This window comes from Oncorhynchus kisutch, unplaced genomic scaffold, assembly GCF_002021735.2.
Source record: "Oncorhynchus kisutch isolate 150728-3 unplaced genomic scaffold, Okis_V2 Okis01b-Okis20b_hom, whole genome shotgun sequence".
NCBI classification, from domain to species: Eukaryota; Metazoa; Chordata; class Actinopteri; order Salmoniformes; family Salmonidae; genus Oncorhynchus; species Oncorhynchus kisutch.
The window spans coordinates 55,223-78,180 of NW_022261978.1; the positions used below are offsets into that span (position 1 = coordinate 55,223).

General features: G+C 44.8%; 2 protein-coding genes across 2 annotated transcripts; one reads left to right on the forward strand and one right to left on the reverse strand.

The window, feature by feature from the left end:
• The first annotated feature begins 51 nt into the window (after nucleotides 1-51).
• On the forward strand, nucleotides 52-3,542 carry LOC109885237 (protein CutA homolog). Its single transcript, XM_020477090.2, has 7 exons — nucleotides 52-180; nucleotides 572-652; nucleotides 933-1,081; nucleotides 1,460-1,519; nucleotides 1,759-1,804; nucleotides 1,935-1,984; nucleotides 2,423-3,542. The coding sequence occupies exons 2-7, from the start codon at nucleotides 587-589 to the stop codon at nucleotides 2,520-2,522; spliced, it is 471 nt and encodes a 156-aa protein (XP_020332679.2). The 5' UTR covers nucleotides 52-180; nucleotides 572-586; the 3' UTR covers nucleotides 2,523-3,542.
• Nucleotides 3,543-4,918: 1,376 nt separating this feature from the next.
• Nucleotides 4,919-15,914, reverse strand: LOC109885235 (somatostatin receptor type 5-like). Its single transcript, XM_031811039.1, has 5 exons — nucleotides 15,905-15,914; nucleotides 14,759-14,776; nucleotides 10,638-11,063; nucleotides 8,294-8,703; nucleotides 4,919-7,365 (listed from the first exon to the last, which is right to left on the reverse strand). Exons 1-5 carry the CDS (start codon nucleotides 15,912-15,914, stop codon nucleotides 6,616-6,618), a joined length of 1,614 nt encoding a protein of 537 aa, XP_031666899.1. The 3' UTR covers nucleotides 4,919-6,615.
• Nucleotides 15,915-22,958: the final 7,044 nt, after the last annotated feature.

Here is a 22,958-nt window from a genome sequence, read left to right on the forward strand (position 1 = left end):
TCCACATAATACGCTTGAAAATGTTACCATATCGACATAAATCTCGTGCTTCCTTCTCTGCTTTTGCATTTACGACCAATTGGTAAACAACCTATCCTGCTTTACGGCAGAGCTTAATCTTTACGTTAGAGAGTGGCAACAGTACACATTGCATCTAAACTGCTAACATACTGTCTGAAGGTAATTTTAGCTGGTCAGTTTGAGTTGCTGCAGCATATAAATGTATTTGCTTTCCCGATATTGAAGAGTCTTTGCTTGACATGATTGTGTATTTTCGTATCGGAGGATTCTTTCGTTTCAAACCATTTTGCAAAATTCCCGTCCTGCATTTGTACATGCCAAGTTATAGCGAGTTGAGCAAACACACAGTAAAGTCATACCCAATTAGCCGCTAGCTTCGTATTGTATGCTGTTTTTATCTAGAGCTAGTCCATAAGCAGAATTGTACTTTTCACTATTTGGACGTTTGCCTATGGCAGAACTTGTCATGCTATGAACTCATTGAACGTCATCTCTCCCGGGCTGCCATGTATGATTGCTAATGCATGTATGTCACTTGCCCCTGCTGCAGAGTGCTGCATAGGCAATGCGCTTTGGACTGCCTGCTACAGAAGGATTGCAGGCTGGTGGACCTCTGAGGGCATTCTTTGTGGTGAGTATGTGTCCCAAACCACAAGTAGTCAAGCTGTAGTCAAGTAGAATAGACATATTCAAGAAGTTGCTTAGCCGTCTGCAATCCAGTTCGTATATGCTTGTTGTCTTGCCAAATGTAACATACAGTGTAGCAAAATGTAGCCTCGTCCTAGCCATTGTAATATGCAGAAACAGTGAAGTGGGTGATTTGATTTAATATATTTCTCGTGAAATATTTCCACCATAGAATGTTGTCTTTCAGTTCTTCTCCTAACCTCTGTTTACATGGCGACCCCTAGATTGCGTTGCTTAGCGTGTTGATGCTCACGCTGCTGAGGACTGTGGGATTGAGAGCGTTCTCCATGGCATCCGAGACCTACATGTCGGGCACACACTCTGCTGCCTTCGTTACCTGCCCCAACGAACAGGTGGCCAAAGATCTGGCCAGGTAACGGATAGACACAGACGTACACAAACATTCTAATCTGCTATGTATAATTGGGAATCAAGTCAGATGTCACCTCTAAGACATTTCTATCGGCAATGTTCAGAAAGTTGCACTCTCCCGAATGCGACGTTGATTCACACTATAGGGCCAAACTGAGCCAAGTTGGGCTGAACTGGTTACACATCCACCAGGGCTGAACTGGTTACACATCCACCAGGGCTGAACTGGTTACACATCCATATGGTTTGCGTCGGCCCTGTAGTCTGAATCATGGATTTGTTCACCATATTGTGCAGGATGCAGTTAATCCATCCAGTCTGATTGGTTGTTGTCATTGTCTCTCTCTCTCTCCCCCCCCCCCCCCCCCCCACCTGACAGGGGAATCGTTGAGAAGAAGCTGGCTGCTTGTGTCAACATCGTCCCCCAAATTACATCTGTGTAAGTGTGGACCATGACGGATCAGAGATTAGAAACGGGGTGGTTTAAGTCGTGAATGCTGATTGGCTGACAGCCGTGGTATATCAGATCGTATACCATGGGTATGACAAAACATTTATTTGTACTGCTGTAATTAAGGCACCACGGCTAAGGGCTGTATCCAGGCACTCCACCACACATATGAAGGGAATGGAAGGGTTACTGATTGGGATTGGCAACATGTCTCTGTTTCTTGTCAGATATGAGTGGCAGGGGAAGATCCAGGAGGATAGTGAAGTGTTGCTGGTGAGTATTCACACCTTTTTATTCCTGGTTCGACATGGACCTACAGTGTCTGTAAACATGAAGACGATATATATGGTTTATCTGAGCTGAGGTGTAGCTAACGTTCTAACTAGTTTCTTCCTGCTTTTAGATGATAAAGACCAGAAGTTCTAAGGTTGCATCTCTGGCAGAATATGTTAGGTAAGCATTGTGTGTGTGTGTGTGTGTGTGTGTGTACACATATGTGCGTGCGTTCTTGTATTTCCCTCAGTTATAGGGATGATATGTAGTCTTCATACTAAATCAGGCAGTGGGGGTGTTTAATCAGTCCTTTCCCAGAATTACCATTGACATTTATCAGTGACTCAGTATCTGTGTACTGTGTGCGTGTGCGCGCGTTCATGCATTTGTCTATCTGTGTGTGTGTGTGCGGGCGTTCATGCATTTGTCTATCTGTGTGTGTGTGTGTGTGTGTGCGCGCGCGTTCATGCATTTGTCTATCTGTGTGTGTGTGTGTGTGTGTGTGCGCGCGTTCATGCATTTGTCTATCTGTGTGTGTGTGTGTGTGTGTGTGTGCGCGCGTTCATGCATTTGTCTATCTGTGTGTGTGTGACTCATGCTGTGTGTGCTTGCTAACAGGTCCAACCACCCATATGAAGTAGCAGAGGTCATCAGCCTACCCATAGAGCAGGGCAACCCACCCTACCTCAAGTGGCTTGGTGACACTGTACCAGAATGATGGGTGGATGGAGAGAGGAAGGGATAGGTGGATGGACAGAGGAAGGCTGCGAGAAATGTATTTGGAATAATAAAATCTGCAGAAATGTGACTAAAACGTATTTTTACTGTTTCAGTGTTGTCCTGGTTTTGACCAATAGAGGGATGCAGTGAAAGGGTCTATCTACAGTCAGGTCCAAAATGATTGGCACCCTTGATAAAGATGAGAAGAAAAGGCTGTATAAAAAATAAATACTACTAGTACTGAGCGTTATTGTATCATATATTATATTTTATGCTAATAAAGATGGGGGTCAGAATTATTGTTTTCAAATCCACACCCTGTGAGGTTAACAGCACAGAGCCTTTTTGTAAAATATTTTACGAGATTGGAGAACACGTTGGAGGGGCCTTGCACTGTTCCTCCATACAGAGTCTTTAAAGATCCTTGCTATCATTTGTCTGCTCTTATGGACTGCCCATGGGGTTATTTATGGCTTACGCATCTTTTTTTCAACTCAAAACCCACCACTGGTGTGCGTCACCAAAGAGCTCTATTTTTATGTCATCCAACAGATGTAAACGCCATTGGTACATGGACTGGATCTGGTGCTTTATCCTCGCAAGGTGAGGTGTTGAAAACAGGGGCGCCAATCATTTTAGCAAAAAGATAGAGGTGAGAAAAATATTACTTCTCAAAATCTTTCTCTGAGCGTATTAGTATAAAATAATATAATAACTGAGCATATAATACAGCTCAGTATTTGAATTATTTAATTTATACAGACTTTTTTTGCTCATCTTTATCAACTTAAGTTTGACACGTCATACATTATCTGATTGCTTTTCCACAATCAATACTGCTGATTAATTTAAAGAGCCGACAAACCGTTCCCTTAACACTCATAAATACTGTTGGAAAGTGACAGAAGGGTTGTCCTGCTGTGATCAGAATATCTGATTGCTCTGATCAACATGTATCTCTTCCATACTGAGACCAATGGTATACCAGTGACTTGGAATAAATACAAAAATCACATTATAAGACATTTATTTTTTTCTTCAAACTTCACATTCAATTTGAGGCTTTGTAGTCAGCAGCATACACAGACACTATCTAAACATAATAATGCCATTTACATAGCCTGGTCCCAGATCAGTTTGTGCTCTTGCCAACTCCATTGCTGTTATTGTCAACCCTAACATGTTTGACATAACAATGAGTGACAAGGAGTTGGCATGATGGAACAAACAGACTGGCACTAAGGCTACCATGTACACGCTATCAGAAACAGTTGAGATTTTCACCAAAGCAGGAGCTGGGTTCCATCCACACACTCTGGGTGACCAAAGCACTGGCCTGGTCCCAGATCTGTTAGTGCAGTGATCTCCTTGTGGTTGTCAACATGTTTGGCATGACAAGGAGTGGTATGATGGCACAAACAGACTAGTAACCAGGCTACCAAAGCACCACCGTGGGTGAGACATAAGATCGTTAGAAAGGAACTGATCATTCAGTTAAGGTGTGTGACTTTTCCAAACATCTCCATACATCTCTTCTAATGCAGTGGTTCTCAAACCTCGGAGAATCCCAGACGTTCCATGTATTTGGATATTCCAGAGCTAGCACACCTGATTCAATTTGTCAACAAATAACTTGATCATTCATTTAAAGTATGACGAGCACTTTTCCCAATAACTTATCTTCTAACTTGTTAACTTCTAGCTGTGTGTAGACATAAACTGAGTGTACAAAACATTAGGAACACCTGCTCTTTCCATGCCATAATCCAGGTGAAAGCAGAGGAGGCAGACAGATTGAAGAAGGATTTTCAAGCCTTGAGACAATTGAGACATGGATTGTGTGTGTGTGTCATTCAGAGGGTGAATGGACAAGACAAAAGACATGAGTGCCTTTGAACGGGGTACTGTATGGTAGTAGGTGTCAGGAGTTCCTTTGAACGGGGTACTGTATGGTAGTAGGTGTCAGGAGTTCCTTTGAACAGGGTACTGTATGGTAGTAGGTGTCAGGAGTGCCTTTGGACGGGGTACTGTATGATAGTAGGTGTCAGGTGCTCCGGTTCCAGTGTGTCAAGAACTGCAACACTGATGGGTTTTTCAAGCTTAACAGTTTCCCGTGTGTATCAAGAATGGTCCACCACCCAAAGGACATCAAGACAACTTGGCACAACTGTGGGAAGCATTGGAGTCAACATGGGCCTGCATCCCTGTGGAACGCTTTCAACACCTTGTAGAGTCAACATGGGCCTGCATCCCTGTGGAACGCTTTGACACCTTGTAGAGTCAACATGGGCCAGCATCCCTGTGGAACGCTTTCAACACCTTGTAGAGTCAACATGGGCCAGCATCCCTGTGGAACGCTTTGACACCTTGTAGAGTCAACATGGGCCAGCATCCCTGTGGAACGCTTTCAACGCCTTGTAGAGTCAACATGGGCCAGCATCCCTGTGGAACGCTTTGACACCTTGTAGAGTCCATGCCCCGAACTGAGGCTCGGAAAACAACTTGACAAAACACTCAGGCTACAAAACAATTATGTTCAGATACAAAGTGAACTTAAAGGCCACATTTGATACATTCTCTTATTGAATATGGCACTATGTACTGCCTACATACAGTACATACAAAGAAATACTGTATAGCTCTGCTCCGTAGAAAAACAGCTTTGTTCCTATGCAACTACCCAGAAACATATTATCTCAATCTAAATATCCACAAATATGGCTCTGCAAATATCTATCATTAGTTCCAAAGGCCAACTCCTTTCTAATGGTTCAGCTGCTTCACTCACATAAACAGCATCTGTCTGAAAGGTTCACTAACATTCTCCCCAAACAAAATAGCATTCGACATCAATGTCCACCACAACGTCGCTCAGAAGATATTCAGCTGGACGCCAATCAAATGAACCGAAGGTCGATATCAGAGTGCAGCTCTTTGATATACCATCCGCCATAATTGAATCGACTCGACTCCCGTCATCATGAATATGTATGAGAGTTAATCGTGCAGGTGCACTTCGGTGACATCATTCACTTGAATGATTCCATTCATTCTAATAGATGGAACGTTCCACCAGGGACGAGGTGAGATGGCAATAGAACGGAACTAGATGTCTGTTTGCTTTCGCTTTCAACAGAAGGACACTAATTTGCACTTGTATTGTAAAGCCTCAGACAGAGGCAGTATGAACTCTCATTGAAATAGCTTCTATGACATTTAGAAGAACTGTTACATGATGCTGTTCTTGGATGAAAGGGAACAGTTCGTTCCCTGTGATTTTAGTGGTATCATGAGACTTTTATACTCTGTCTGAAGGCTACTGTTGAAAACATACTGCACAATGAAACTGTAACATAGATACATCATTCAAATACTGACAATATAGTATGTGTTTTTCTCCTTGTGTGCATCTCTGAATAGCCTATTCAAAACTGTATTATGATTCTCAAACATTTCTGTACATTTTTACATTGCGCACTAAGCGTAATACTGAAATTGTTCTGTAAAGATTTGTAAATTCTCAGTCCAATAAAATAACTGATCATCAATTTTTGGCCAAAAAGCTTGGAATTTGAGGCAAGGCAGTTGGTATCATTGTAAGTTCACAGTTGATACTCAAAAGTGTCAATTTAAATGATACATTAGCGAACTCGGGGGGTAGCCCCAACTGGGGTTTGAACCCAGGTCCAGTGACTGTCAAGCCAACACCTTAATTGTTACCCTAAGAGCTCCAAACCTCTTAACAAGGTTGCTAGGTGTTGGGTTAATGTCGCTACATTCAATCCATATATCTCTGTTCCAATCGACACAGTAGCTCACTACTTAGAATGAGTCACTGTACCGGACATGCAATCCAGCTCCTGGGTAACGTTTCCCCTTGGTACAGATCTAGGATCAGCTTCCCCTCCCCCAACCCTTAACCATGAGTGGGGAAAATGCAAACCTGACCCAAGATCAGCGTCTCTAGGAGCAGCTTCACCATCATTCTATACACTGTACAGTGTCCATATTAGGACAGCCTCAGTCTCAGCAAGATGTGTCTGCATCAGTGGTATACTAGTATGGACATTGGGAAAAAGCTTATTTATGAGTTACAGGTAGCTGATCTCTAGCTTGGGGCTCTTCTCCACTGTCTCTGGACGTGACCTGTTACTTTCACTCTTTGATCCATTGGCAAGAGTGGAGACAGCGACAGTAGGCCCCAATTCTAAGCCTGGGCCTTTCCCAGCCTCCTCCCCAGCTTTAGCCCTCTGCCCCAGGGGTACCGTCTCCACCTTTCTCCCCGGAGTGAACAAGTTACTGGACCTCTCAACTTGTCCTCCTCCGTTCCCGTTCTGTGCAATCCTGCAGTTCTCTCTAATCTGAGTGGCGTCTTCTCTTCTCTCCATCTCTATCCCGTTCTCCTCTTCCTCCTCCACTTCTTCCTCCCCTCCTTCATGAGACTTGGTGACCCCCAGGCCATCTCGCGGCTCGGGCACAATTCCCCTCCAGAGCTCTGCAGGGCGCTGCAGCTCGGTGGCTGCCGCCCTCTCGTGGTTCTCCACCCTCCTCGAAGAACGACAAAGAGCCTTCCGGAACCCGCTCTTAAAATTATCAGACAGGAATCCGTAAATTATTGGGTTAGCGCAGCTATTAGCGTACGATAGGACCACCACAAAGTAGTACAGCCCCCGGAATTCGCCCGGTAACAGGATTAGCAGGTTAACGATGTTGAGGATGTAGAATGGGAGCCAGCACAACACGAACACTGCTACCACGACAACCACCATGCGGGTGATCTTGCGTTCGGACTTCCTGCGTCGGGAGGAGGTGGACCGGGCCCGTTTCCCCGCGTTGCGCACCTTCGAATCAAAACAAAACAATTCAACTTTATTGGCAGTTAAAACATCTCAGCACACTTTACAATTAAATATAATATAAAAGTTAAGTCAGCAATATAACAGGGTAGGCCACTGTAGGGTAGGCCACTGTAGGGTAGGCCACTGTAGGGTAGGCCCCTGTAGGGTAGGCCACTGTAGGGTAGGCCCCTGTAGGGTAGGACGCTGTAGGGTAGGCCAATGTAGGGTAGGCCACTTTAGGGTAGGCCAATGTAGGGTAGGCCACTTTAGGGTAGGCCACTATAGGGTAGGACAAAGTAGGGTAGACCACTTTTGGGTAGGCCACTTTACGGTAGACAAATGTAGGGTAGGCAACTAGAGGGTAGGCCACTGTAGGGTAGGTCACTTTAGGGTAGGCCATGGAAGGGTAGACAACTGTAGGGTAGGCCATTGTAGGGTAGGACACTCAGATGTAACAGGTCAGATGTAATGGGTCAGATGTAACAGGTCAGATGTAACAGGTCAGATGTAACAGGACAGATGCAACAGGACAGATGCAACAGGTCAGATGCAAAAGGTCAGATGCTACAGGTCAGATGTAACAGGTCAGATGTAACAGGTCAGGGCCGGAGTAGAGAACCGCACAAGGAAGGGTTCCCTGGAAGAGGGCCAAGTGGTCCCGCCCCTCAAAACAAATGCCTCTCACAATATCTGTCTGATTTAAGGGAAGTATAAATAAATCAGTGGTAATATGAGACAAAGACATCAGAACACATTTATTTCATGTAACAACGGAGGTGTAGCAACACCTGGGTCTATGTTACCTATCAACAATGATGTTTCCTCCCAAAGGACATACTGGTTCAGTCTAAGTATAACAGACAGGCCTCCCAAGTAGTGTAAAATAGGTATTTTCTCCCTTTTAAGTGCGGAAGTAGTCCTAGATTCTGACCTTGATCACAATGAGCAGGTAGCAGAGACAGATGACGAGTAGCGGTCCGAAGAACCCGACTGTGCACGTGTACACGATGAACGATGCCTTCCAGACCTCGGCTGGCTCAGGCCACACGATACTACAGTTCCCATCATCCTCCAGTACGTCCGCGAACACCACCACGGGCAGCACCACCACAAACGACACCGCCCACACCGCCGCGTTCACCGCCTTGGCCACGTGCGGTCGCCTCCACCACGACGACCGTATGGGATGGACCACAGCGAGGTAGCGGTCGATGGACATGACCGTGAGACAGAAGATGGCGGTGAACTGGTTGATGGCGTCCACAGTCATGACCACACGGCACATGAGAGAACCAAACGGCCAGGAGAGCAGAGCGTTCTGGACCGCCAGGAAGGGGAGGCCTAGGGGAAGTTAAATCAACTATATTGACAGTGCAATTAGTCACTTCTCCCCCACCTACATGTACAGATTACCTCAACTAGCCTGTACCCCCGCACACTGACTGTACCGGTGCCCCCTGTATATAGCCTCCACACTGACTGTACCGGTGCCCCCTGTATATAGCCTCCACACTGACTGTACCGGTGCCCCCTGTATATAGCCTCCACACTGACTGTACCGGTGCCCCCTGTATATAGCCTCCACACTGACTGTACCGGTGCCCCCTGTATATAGCCTCCACACTGACTGTACCGGTGCCCCCTGTATATAGCCTCCACACTGACTGTACCGGTGCCCCCTGTATATAGCCTCCACACTGACTGTACCGGTGCCCCCTGTATATAGCCTCCACACTGACTGTACCGGTGCCCCCTGTATATAGCCTCCACACTGACTGTACCGGTGCCCCCTGTATATAGCCTCCACACTGACTGTACCGGTGCCCCCTGTATATAGCCTCCACACTGACTGTACCGGTGCCCCCTGTATATAGCCTCCACACTGACTATACCGGTGCCCCCTGTATATAGCCTCCACACTGACTGTACCGGTGCCCCCTGTATATAGCCTCCACACTGACTGGGTACCGGGGCCCCCTGTATATAGCCTCCACACTGACTGGGTACCGGGGCCCCCTGTATATAGCCTCCACACTGACTGTACCGGTGCCCCCTGTATATAGCCTCCACACTGACTGTACCGGTGCCCCCTGTATATAACCTCCACACTGACTGGGTACCGGTGCCCCCTGTATATAGCCTCCACACTGACTGTACCGGTGCCCCCTGTATATAGCCTCCACACTGACTGTACCGGTGCCCCCTGTATATAGCCTCCACACTGACTGTACCGGTGCCCCCTGTATATAGCCTCCACACTGACTGTACCGGTGCCCCCTGTATATAGCCTCCACACTGACTGTACCGGTGCCCCCTGTATATAGCCTCCACACTGACTGTACCGGTGCCCCCTGTATATAGCCTCCACACTGACTGTACCGGTGCCCCCTGTATATAGCCTCCACACTGACTGGGTACCGGTGCCCCCTGTATATAGCCTCCACACTGACTGTACCGGTGCCCCCTGTATATAGCCTCCACACTGACTGTACCGGTGCCCCCTGTATATAGCCTCCACACTGACTGTACCGGTACCCCCTGTATATAGCCTCCACACTCACTGTACCGGTGCCCCCTGTATATAGCCTCCACACTGACTGTACCGGTGCCCCCTGTATATAGCCTCCACACTGACTGTACCGGTGCCCCCTGTATATAGCCTCCACACTGACTGTACCGGTGCCCCCTGTATATAGCCTCCACACTGACTGTACCGGTACCCCCTGTATATAGCCTCCACACTGACTGTACCGGTGCCCCCTGTATATAGCCTCCACACTGACTGTACCGGTGCCCCCTGTATATAGTATCGTTATTCTTATTGTGTTACTTTTTGTTATTACTTTTTATTTTAGTCTACTTGGTAAATATGTTCTTCTTCTTGAACTGCACTGTTGGTTAAGGGCTTGTAAGTAAAGCATTTCACGGTAAAGTTTACACTTGTTGTGTTTGGCAAATACAGTTTGATTTGATTTGATTTGAATTTAAACCGCACACTTACATTGGATTTGAAGTGCATTTAAAAGTGCAACACACTTTACAGTAAAATGATCAAATGAAAGAAATACTGTAACATGATCAAAAAGCAGACTGACCGCTACGGTCATATTTAGTTACATTTCATGTGAAACAGAATGTGAACTTGCAAAATAAGGCTGGTTTAACAAGGCTAATAACAGAGTTGAATAAACAGAGTTGAATAACAGAGTTGAATAACAGAGTTGAATAAACAACACCTTGAAAAACCACAATGAAACCACAAAAGAAACACTGACCTAGCATGAATAGCTCATCAGCGATGGCCAGGTTGAGTATATAGATGTTAGTGACCGACTCCGTCCTCACATAGTGTAAAACAATGTAGATGACCAATGTGTTGCCCACCAGGCCGATCACACAGACTGCTACATAGATGAGGGGGATAAGGACCCCTGCTATGGTGAGTTGGAAACCCCCCACGCCTCCACCGCCAGGGTTGGTCCAGTTGTGGTAGGATCCATTGAAGAAAGGGTCGGGGGTGAGGAGGAAGAGAGGGGAGGGGGGGAAGGTGTTGGGCTCAGGCATTGAGGGGAGGGGAGTGGGGAGGTAGATGGTCGGGGGCACTTGGACAAGCTCTATGGAGGTCAGAGGTGATATGTTGTTGGTTGTGGTATAATGGGTGGGTGGGTTGAGGTTGACCTCTGCGTAGCAACTGGACCTGTCTGGGAGACAGCAAGAGAAGTCAGTGTGTGAGAGAAAAAATACTTTATGCATTCTCAAAACAACAACGCTATTCTGATAAAGCATCCAAGACACTACAGGTGTCACGCCCTGGTCTTAGTATTTTGTGTTTTCTTTCTTTATTTGGTCAGGCCAGGGTGTGACATGGGTTTATTTTGTGGTGTGTTTTTGTATTGGGGTTTTAGTAGGTATTGGGATTGTGGCTGAGTGGGGTTGTCTAGGAAAGTCTATGGCGGTTCTCAATCAGAGTCAGGTGATTCTTGTTGTCTCTGATTGGGAACCATATTTAGGTAGCCCGGGTTTCACTGTGTGTTTGTGGGTGATTGTTCCTGTCTCTGTGTTAGTTGTCACAAGATAGGCTGTATTAGGTTTTCACGGTTTGTATTGTTGTTGTTTTTCTTCTTTATTAAAGATGTATATTATCAACCACGCTGCATTTTGGTCCGACTCTCCTTCGACGGAAGAAACCCGTAACAACAGGACATGAGCAACAATCAAAGAAAATAACCCTCTAATATTTTTTTATTTTTTTCTCCCAAATTCAGTTTTCTCCATTTTGTTTTTCTACGTGTCCATTTTTGTCCAGTTTTCCAGGTTTTCCCTCTGTCACACCTTTTTTTATATAGAAAAGTCCACAAAAATGGATAAACCACATCAAGAGACCACTTTTGAGGTCTTGATTTTTGTAAATATTTATACATTTTTGGGTGTAGTTACCCTTTAATTCCAGTGGGCACCAGCAAGAGGCTGTTATTAAGATATGTGAAACAAAACAAATACCCACTGGATTGATGCAAATAATCCTGATATAGTTCTGCCAGGTAAGCATAGGCTACTTTGTAGTCAACATTTAATTGAGAATATTGTTGGAAAAGCCTTTCCATCTACCAGAAGACGTTTCACTAGCATCATCGCTAACGGCTACACAAAATGGTAGACGTGCTCCGCACACACACAGACAGGGCATTGTTGTTGCCTCTTCAGAAAGTTGCAGGAAATAAATCAAATCAAATCAAATCAAATGTATTTATATAGCCCTTCGTACATCAGCTGATATCTCAAAGTGCTGTACAGAAACCCAGCCTAAAACCCCAAACAGCAAGCAATGCAGGTGTAATAAGAATCACTGATGCATTCTGTTCATGGTTTATAATACAATAATACATTTTCAGTACATTTAGTTGATTCCCTACTAAGTTCAGTACATTTAGTTGATTCCCTACTAAGTTCAGTACATTTAGTTGATTCCCTACTAAGTTCAGTACATTTAGTTGATTCCCTACTAAGTTCAGTACATTTAGTTGATTCACTACTAAGTTCAATACATTTAGTTGATTCCCTACTAAGTTCAGTACATTTAGTTGATTCCCTACTAAGTTCAGTACATTTAGTTGATTCCCTACTAAGTTCAGTACATTTAGTTGATTCCCTACTAAGTTCAGTACATTTAGTTGATTCACTACTAAGTTCAATACATTTAGTTGATTCCCTACTAAGTTCAATACAGAGATGCTACATGCAATAACTCAAAACAGTATCCCATAACACACAGGTGGAAAACATGCTACTTAAGTATGATCCCCAATTAGAGACAACGATAGCCAGCTGCCTCTAATTGGGAATCATACCAAAACACCAACATAGAAAAAAAAAAACTAGAACCCCACATAGAAAATATAAACTAGACTAAACTAAGGCTTTCTATGGTCAGGACGTGACAATAAGTTGATTCCCTACTAAGTTATAACATGTTGTGTCATAAAGTCTTTATGAATGCTTAGTGCATAGGACAACCACAGTAAAGTGTTACCCATTCTAATTGTGAACTACCTCAACTACAGACCCCAGCAGCAACATCAGCTGAGGTTAATGGAGAAAGAACCAGAACACAACAACAACACATACAGGACCTGGACAGGCGTGGGCGCCGGGCTAATATGTTCACAACTTGTTGTTTTTGTAGTTGCCATCATCGCTCCTTAATAAAGTGGACGCTGTACGCACACATACACATATATACACACACACACACACACACACACACACACACACACACACACACACACACACACACACACACACACACACACACACACACACACACACACACACACACACACACTCCTGTACTGCAGTAATGGAAGGTAATTGGCTCTCTATTAGTGGACGCAACCCAGACACTCATGTCGAGAACAGGGCATGACTTCTACAACACTGTTGGTGATTAACTGCTGAACAAGGGAACAAGGGAGTGAGAAAGGGTAGGGATGGGGGGGTGGAGGAAAAAAGGAGATGGAGAGAAAGATGAGGAGTGATAGAATGAGGGTGAGGGATATATGGAGAGAAAGTGAGATCACTAGAGAATGAAAGAATGGAAGAAGGGAGGTTTTGTAAATAAGAATAATGAAATAAAAGGTGTAATATAATTTCTTTCCTTTATTTAACTAGTTAAGAACAAATTCGTATTTACAAAGGCAACCTAACCTGGACTCCCCTATTGGACTCCCAATCAAGGCTGGATGTGATGTAACCTGGATTTGAACCAGGTACCAGCAGTGATGCCTATTTCACTGAGTTGCAGTGTCTCAGACCACTGCACCAGACAGGAGCCCATGAAAAGACAGGAACTAGAGAGAGAGAAAGAGAGAAAAATGGACACTAATGCACAACAGCACTCTACTGCACCTCACAGTCTATACCACTCATACAGCACAGACCTTAGATCTATTAGACAACAGAGAGAAGCTCTTAGAGATAGAGGACGTGACATCACTCCACCCTCCACAGAGAGAGGCTCTTAGAGATAGAGGATGTGACATCACTCCACCCTCCACAGAGAGAGGCTCTTAGAGATAGAGGATGTGACATCACTCCACCCTCCACAGAGAGAGGCTCTTAGAGATAGAGGATGTGACATCACTCCACCCTCCACAGAGAGAGGCTCTTAGAGATAGAGGACGTGACATCACTCCACCCTCCACAGAGAGAGGCTCTTAGAGATAGAGGACGTGACATCACTCCACCCTCCACAGAGAGAGGCTCTTAGAGATAGAGGACGTGACATCACTCCACCCTCTACAGAGAGAGGCTCTTAGAGATAGAGGATGTGACATCACTCCACCCTCCACAGAGAGAGGCTCTTAGAGATAGAGGATGTGACATCACTCCACCCTCCACAGAGAGAGGCTCTTAGAGATAGAGGATGTGACATCACTCCACCCTCCACAGAGAGAAGATCTTAGAGATAGAGAACGTGACATCACTCCACCCTCCACAGAGAGAGAAGATCTTAGAGATAGAGAACGTGACATCACTCCACCCTCCACAGAGAGAAGCTCTTAGAGATAAAGGAAGTGACATCACTCCACCCTCCACAGAGAGAGGCTCTTAGAGATAAAGGAAGTGACATCACTCCACCCTTGATAGAGGAAGATACATGGGGCATAACTAGGGTGTCCAATCCAAAACACATGTTTTCTTGTTAATTGTGTAGAAAATCCTATCAGAAGACCAATGGTCCAAACCTAATTTCTCTATCATAATCTGTTTCAAAATTATTGGTGTTTTTACCCATGTAGGAGGGTGAATAAATCAATGGAGGCATGAGAAAAGAAAGTGGTCATAAATCAGGAGAATAGCCAGCTGTGAGAGAATTAAGGCTAACTGACAGACTCACCGTTGAACCCGTCATCTTCTTGAATCAAGAGGACATAGAACAATATAGAGGTAAGATAGACATCGATTTTGAGACATGACATCTAGTATTTTCATATTTTAGTAATTCGAAGATTTCTCACGAAAACAAGCATATCTCTGTGGAATGTCAAAGGAGCACTGAGCGTACCCCAAGCTTTTATTGTCAATATGGAGCACTGAGCGTACCCCAAGCTTTTATTGTCAATATGGAGCACTGAGCGTACCCCAAGCTTTTATTAACAAAGGAACACTGAGCGTACCCCAAGCTTTTATTGTCAATATGGAGCATTGAGCGTACCCCAACCTTTTTATGTCAATATGGAGCACTGAGCGTACCCCAATCTTTTTATGTCAATATGGAGCACTGAGCGTACCCCAAGCTTTTAATGTCAATATGGAGCACTGAGCGTACCCCAAGCTTTTATTGTCAATATGGAGCACTGAGCGTACCCCAATCTTTTAATGTCAAAGGAGCACTGAGCGTACCCCAAGCTTTTGTTGTCAATATGGAGCACTGAGCGTACCCCAAGCTTTTATTGTCAATAAGGAGCCCTGAGCGTACCCCAAGCTTTTATTGTCAATATGGAGTACTGAGCGTACCCCAAGCTTTTAATGTCAATATGGAGTACTGAGCGTACCCCAAGCTTTTATTGTCAATATGGAGCACTGAGTGTACCCCAAGCTTTTATTGTCAATATGGAGTACTGAGCGTACCCCAAGCTTTTAATGTCAATATGGAGTACTGAGCGTACCCCAAGCTTTTATTGTCAATATGGAGCACTGAGCGTACCCCAAGCTTTTAATGTCAAAGGAGCACTGAGCGTACCCCAAGCTTTTAATGTCAATATGGAGCACTGAGCGTACCCCAACCTTTTAATGTCAAAGGAGTACTGAGCGTACCCCAAGCTTTTAATGTCAATATGGAGCACTGAGCGTACCCCAAGCTTTTAATGTCAAAGGAACAATGAGCGTACCCCAAGCTTTTAATGTCAATATGGAGCACTGAGCGTACCCCAAGCTTTTAATGTTAATATGGAGCACTGAGCGTACCCCAAGCTTTTATTGTCAATATGGAGCACTGAGCGTACCCCAAGCTTTTATTGTCAATATGGAGCACTGAGCGTACCTCCAAACATTCAGCTATAAAACTGCACCGTTGTCGACAGAGTTCAACGCTTTTTATGGGATGTATTAGGTTTCGACAGCTGAATATTAGGATATAATGTCAATGATATGGTAGAGAAAGACCCCACTGGACGATTCAGAACATGAAGAATTATGTTTGTCTTGGTAAAATGTACTTTATAACATAAGGAAGTGAAATATCATCACCAAAGTGTGTTATCACCTACATCCACACACACACACATGCACACACACACATGTACACACACACATGTACACACACATATGTACACACACACATGCACACGCACATTTGCACACACACACATGTACACACACACAAATGCACATATGCACATATGCACACACACATGTACACACACACAAACACACCACACACACATGCACACACACCCACATACACACACACACATGTACACACACACACAAACACACCACACACCACACACACATGCACGCACACACGCACACACACAAACACACCACACACAACACAACACACACACACACACACATACACCACACACACACACAACACAACACACACGCACACACACAAACATACCACACATACACAACACAACACACACGCAACACAACCCCCACACACACACCACACACACACTTCATATAACACCACTTCACACTACACAGATAGAACATGGGGTGGAAAGGATTTTCCCTAAAAGCCTTTTCCAACTTCACCTCCACTCAAATATTACACACACACGCACACACACACACACACACACACACACACACACACACACACACACACACACACACACGCACACACACGCACACACACATGCACACGCACACACACACGCACACACACACGCACACATACACACACACACACACGCACACACACACGCACACATACACACATGCACACACACACACACATACACACACACACACACACAGTCACACCCCCATACTCCTCCACCTGCTGCCTATCTGTTTTTTTAGGGGGATCCACTGCACAACTGGCACAATAGCTGGTAGCCTAATCTCTACCAGCCACAATAAAAACAGAGGCCAATCTCTCTCTACAGAGCCATGTTCCTGGAACTACATTACCATGGCAACACGGGTCACGACCATAAGGTGCCACATTACCCATTTGGAACTAATTGGAGGGGGAGGGATAAGATTAATGGATAGACATGTTGTCATGCTATGGCATTGCAATAGCTGGAAGAATCCCAAACGGCACCCTATTCACTATATAGTGCACTACTTTTAACTGGATCCCTATGGGCCCTGGTCGAAAGTAGTGCACTATAGGCAATTAGGGCGCCATTTGTGAAGCAAGACCACTGTCAACCTGCTATTCCCATTCTATCCAGCTGTTTGGTTGAGGAAGGTGAAAGGCTGGAATAAGGGCATCTGTACTACTGTTGTAGAGGAGACTAATACAGCTTGGAGAGAGAACGAGAGAGAGAACGAGAGAGAGAGAAGGAGAGAGAGAGAAGGAGAGAGAGAACGAGAGAGAGAGAACGAGAGAGAGAACGAGAGAGAGAACGAGAGAGAGAGAATGAGAGAGAGAGAACGAGAGAGAGAGAACGAGAGAGAGAACGAGAGAGAGAACGAGAGAGAGAGAATGAGAGAGAGAGAACGAGAGAGAGAGAACGAGAGAGAGAACGAGAGAGAGAGAATGAGAGAGAGAACGAGAGAGAGAGAATGAGAGAGAGAACGGAGAGAGAGAACGAGAGAGAGAACAAGATAGAGAACAAGAGAGAGAGGGTCAGACTTCTATAGACAGGGTTACTGATATACACACAGTTTACTGCAGTCAAAACACCTAGTGGCCTCATGGGTGGAATGTTATGAATATTTTTCTTAATTTAAAAACCTGCCGAAAATACAGTGTTTCTATGTCAAATGGTTATGTTATATTTCAGTCTTCGGTGATGTATATCAAGTGCAATATTGGGATGCAAACTCAAAACTGAATTCCTTTCAACTCTATATCTGACATGGTAAAGATGTCTTATTTTTCTTAAGCCCATAACCATGTGTGTGAAGTGTTTGTTTCAAAGTATACCTGTTAAAACTACCATGAAACAATCTGTGTGACCCTGATTTATCCCACAGCACTAAAAGATTTAAAGGGGACATTGAAGTGGAGGGTTGTTGGAAATTACAAACCCGCCACCACACACACACACACACACACACACACACACACACACACACACACACACACCACACACACAAATCCCTACACACACACACACATCCCTAAGTGGGCAAACTGAATCCAATTTGACTGTTTTCTCTAATGCATGGTTGGAAGTGGCGGACGAGGCATATTTAATTGAATAAAACATTTATTCTTTCTACAAAGAAGCAGAATTGAATAAGCACAAAATCCTCATGAAGCCCTGATTCAAGGTTTGCTAAATCAAAACAGACATGGACATTTAATTCCATAAACAGGTCAGATCAAACCATAGAACAACATTTTACCCTGATCCCTGACTGATCGCTGACTGATCCCTGACTGATCCTTGACTGATCCCTGACTGATCCCTGACTGATCCCTGACTGATTGCGGATTGATCCCCTGACTGATCATTGACTGATCCCTGACTGATCCCTGACTGATCGCTGACTGATCCCTGACTGATCCCCGACTGATCCCTGACTGAACGCCGATTGATCCCTGAATGATCGCTGATTGATCCCCGACTGATCCCTGACTGATCGCTGATTGATCCCTGACTGATCCCTGACTGATCGCAGATTGATCCCTGACTGATCCCTGACTGATCCCTGAATGATCGCTGATTGATCCCTGACTGATCCCTGAATGATCCCCGAATGATCGCAGATTGATCCCTGACTGATCCTTGACTGATCCCTGACTGATCCCTGACTGATCCCTGAATGATCGCTGATTGATCCCTGACTGATCCCTGACTGATCGCAGATTGATCCCTGACTGATCCTTGACTGATCCCTGACTGATCCCGGACTGATCCCTGAATGATCGCTGATTGATCCCTGACTGATCCCTGAATTGGCTTAAAGGGGAAATGTGGGATTGGTACAGCCATCTTTCTGCTTTATTGGTTGTCAAACTCATCCCGATATCCAGTGGTCTTAGCCTCCTAGTTTAGCAAACCCTCTACCTCCATGTCTAATAGTTCATTTGAATAAGGCCAAATGGTCCTTGGGGATGGGATTGACAGTGTGTGTGTGTGTTGTGTGTGTGACCATTGATTGGTCCAGAGTTAATCTGATGGGTCTTGTTACGGTTGATTTATGATGCAGGACCAACATCTCTTATACCACAGCATCTTAACTCTATTTCTTGCTCTGCATTGTTGGTTAAGGCTTGTAAGTAAGCATTTCACAGTAAGGTTTACACCTGTTGTATTCGGCGCATGTGACAATACAAATTGAATTAATTTGTTAGAAGCCTGTTAAAATGATTCACCATTATTCTCCTGATGTCGTGATTCTCCTGTTTTTACGATTCTCCTGTTATTACGATTCTCCTGTTATTATGATTCTCCTGTTATTACGATTCTCCTGTTATTATGATTCTCCGGTTGTTGTTGTTATTCTCCTGTTATTACGATTCTCCTGTTATTATGATTCTCCTGTTATTATTATTCTCCTGTTATTATGATTCTCCTGTTATTATGATTCTCCTGTTATTACGATTTTCCTGTTATTACGATTCACCTGTTATAATGATTCTCCTGTTATTACGATTCTCCTGTTATTACGATTCTCCTGTTGTTGTTATTCTCCTGTTATTACGATTCTCCTGTTATTATGATTCTCCTGGAGAATATTGATGGGAATGTGTCTCCCGACCTGCTATCACTTTACATTTGTCTATGCCACACCTGACCATTTCATTAAAACCAAGCTTTAGTCCTGTAATTTGAGAGGTTGAGGGGATGTGCCTGCCTGACTGGGTGATAGGGGGATTGGGACTAGAGTATGTGGACACATACACGCACAGAGGATTTAGACAGTCACAGTATCACTCCCTAGTGACCAATAAATTGGCCCTGGGTATAGAAGGACAATTCATTGGACAGAAAGGGCATTAGGCAATCAGGGCTTTGTGTGTGTGTGTGTGTGTGTGCTTGTGTGTGTGTGTGTGTGTGTGTGTGTGTGTGTGTGCGTGTGTGTGTGTGTGCGTGTCTGTGTGTGTGTGTGTGTGTGTGTGTGTGTGTGTGTGTGTGTGTGTCTGTGAAAGGAAACATAAACCATTTTACTTCCTTTGCCTTTACTGATTTAATGAGGCACCAAACATGTATGAACTATCAAGTGTTCAAGACTTACAGTGCATTCAGCAAATGTTCAAGACTTACAGTGAATTCAGCAAGTGTTCAAGACTTACAGTGCATTCAGCAAGTGTTCAAGACTTACAGTGCATTCAGCAAGTGTTCAAGACTTACAGTGCAATCAGCAAGTGTTCAGACCTTCCACATTTTGTTACGTTACAGCCCTATTCTGGATTTAATCGTTTTTCCCCCTTAACAATCTCCACACAATACCCCATAATGACAAAAGCAAAAACAGTTGTTGTGTTTATCCCTTTACTCAGTACTTTGTTGAAGCACCTTTCACAGCGATTACAGCCTCGAGTCTTCTTGGGTATGATGTTACAAGCTTGGCACACCTGTATTTGGGAAGTGTCTCCCGTTCTTCTCTGCTGATCCTCTTAAGCTCTGTCAGGTTTGATGGGGAGCGTCGCTGCACAGCTATTTTCAGGTCTCTCCAGAGATTTTCAATCGGATTCAAGTCCGGACTCTGGCTGGGCCAGTCAAGGACATTCAGAGACTTGTGCCGAAGCCAATCCTGCTTTGTCTTGGCTGTGTGCTTTGGGTCGTTGTCTTGTTGGAAGATGAACCTTTGCCCCAGTCTGAGGTCCTGAGTACTCTGGAGCAGGTTTATATTGAAGATCTCTCTGTACTTGCTCTGTTCGTCTTTCCCTCGATCCTGACTAGTCTCCCAGTCCCTGCCACAGAAAACATCCCAACGGCATAATGCTGCCACCACCATGCTTCACCGTAGGGATGGTGCCAGATTTCCTCCAGTCATTATGCTTGGTATTCAGGCCAAAGAGGTCAATCTTGGTTTCATCAGACCAGAGAATCCTGTTTCTCATGCTCTGAGAGTCCTTTAGGTGTCTTTTGGCAAACTCCAAGCTGGCTGTCGTGCCTTTTACTGAGGACTTCCGTCTGGCCACTCTACCATAAAGGCCTGATTGGTAGAGTGCTGCAGAGATGGTTGTCCTTCTGGAAGGTTCCCCCATCTTCAGAGACGAACTCTGGAGCTCTGTCAGAGTGAACATCGGGTTCTTGTTCACCTCCCTGACCAAGGCCCTTCTCCCCCGATCGCTCAGTTTGACCGGGCCGCCAGCTCTAGGAAGATTCTTGGTCTTTCCAAACTTCTTCCATTTAACAGTGTAGAAAGTTGTAACGAGTGCGCTGGGAGTCAGGAAGCAAGTTCAAGGAGCATAATTTAATAAACAAATGAACAAAACAAGAAACACAAACAACACACAGACAGGAAACTGAAACAGAAACAATAACGCCTGTGGAAGGAACCAAAGGGAGTGACAGGTATAGGGAAGGTAATCAGGGAGTGATGGAGTCCAGCTGAGTCTCATGACGCACAGGTGCGCGTAACAATGGTGACAGGTGTGCGCCATAACGAGCAGCCTGGTGACCTCTAGCCTGGAGAGGGAGCACACATGACAAAAGTACAGGTCTTCATGGGCCCAAAAAGATGGACTTGTTCCGAAATGGACCAATGGGATTCCAAACAGGACCCTACCTGAATAAATACAGTTCCTCAGAGCAGCCAGATCTAGGAAGAGTCTTGGTGGTTCCAAACTTCTTCCATTTAAGAATGATGGAGCCACTGTGTTCTTGGGGGCCTTCAATGCTGCAGAAATGTTTTGGTTCCCTTCCCCAGATCTGTGCCACGACACAATCCTGTCTCGGAGCTCTACAGACAATTCCTTCAACCACATGGCTTGGTTTTTGCTCTGACATGCACTGTCAACTGTGGGACCTTATATAGACAGGTGTGTGCCTTTCCAAATCATGTCCAATCAATTGAATTTACCACAGGTTGACTCCAATCAAGTTGTAGAAACATCTCAAGGATGATCAATGGAAACAGGATGATCAATGGAAACAGGATGCAGATGAGAGAGTCAAAAGATGTAGATGTAGAGTCAAAAAGAAAAGTGTCTGAATACTTATGGAAATAAGATATTTCAGTTTTTTATTTTTAATACACTTGTGAAAATGTCTAAAAACCTGTTTTCACTTTGTCATTGTGGGCTGTTGTGTGTAGATTGATGAGTGGGAAAAAAAATCTATAATCCATTTTAGAGTAAGGCTGTAATGTAACAAACGTGGAAGAGGTCATGAGGTCTGAATACTTTCTGAATATACTGTAAGTCTGTCAATTAACAAGATAGGCTGTTACAATGCTGTTCTATGAATTCCCAGGTAGCCAACATAACTGCACTTAACATGACATCTCCCTACGTCACATGACAGAACACCTCAGTTGACGCGGAACAAACGGAGACATAAACACATTTCAATGGGGGCCAGATTGACCAATCGAGCAGCGGATGGAAACGAGTGCCGCTAAGTGTTTGATTGGGCTGCTGGATGGATGGAATAAAAAACCTAAACGGAGGAGGGAGAAAGAGAGAGAGACAGGGGGGAGAGATACAGCAACGGGGATAGAGGAGGGAGAAAGTTAGAGAGACAGGGGAGAGATACAGCAACAGGGATAGAGGAGGGAGAAAGAGAGAGAGGCAGGGGGGAGAGATACAGCAACGGGGATAGAGGGGGGAGAAAGAGAGAGAGGCAGGGGGGAGAGACAGGGAGAAAGCAGGGAGAGATTGAGAGAAAGAGAGAGAGAAATAGAGAGAGAAAGGGTGGAGAGACGGGGAGAAAGGAGGGAGAGATTGAGAGAAAGAGAGAGAGAAAGAGAGAGAGAAAGGGTGGAGAGATTGAGAGAAAGAGAGAGAG

Excerpts from the sequence above, each read along its gene's own strand:
- LOC109885237 (XM_020477090.2), top strand. The coding sequence starts at position 587 with ATGCGCTTTGGACTGCCTGCTACAGAAGGATTGCAGGCTGGTGGACCT. Across the intron at positions 653-932 it reads CTCTGAGGGCATTCTTTGTG|ATTGCGTTGCTTAGCGTGTT; the intron begins GTGAGTATGTGT and ends GGCGACCCCTAG. Across the intron at positions 1,985-2,422 it reads TCTCTGGCAGAATATGTTAG|GTCCAACCACCCATATGAAG; the intron begins GTAAGCATTGTG and ends GCTTGCTAACAG.
- LOC109885235 (XM_031811039.1), bottom strand. Across the intron at positions 8,704-10,637 it reads TGATGAGCTATTCATGCTAG|GCCTCCCCTTCCTGGCGGTC; the intron begins GTCAGTGTTTCT and ends AACTTCCCCTAG. Across the intron at positions 7,366-8,293 it reads ACCTGCTCATTGTGATCAAG|GTGCGCAACGCGGGGAAACG; the intron begins GTCAGAATCTAG and ends TTTGATTCGAAG.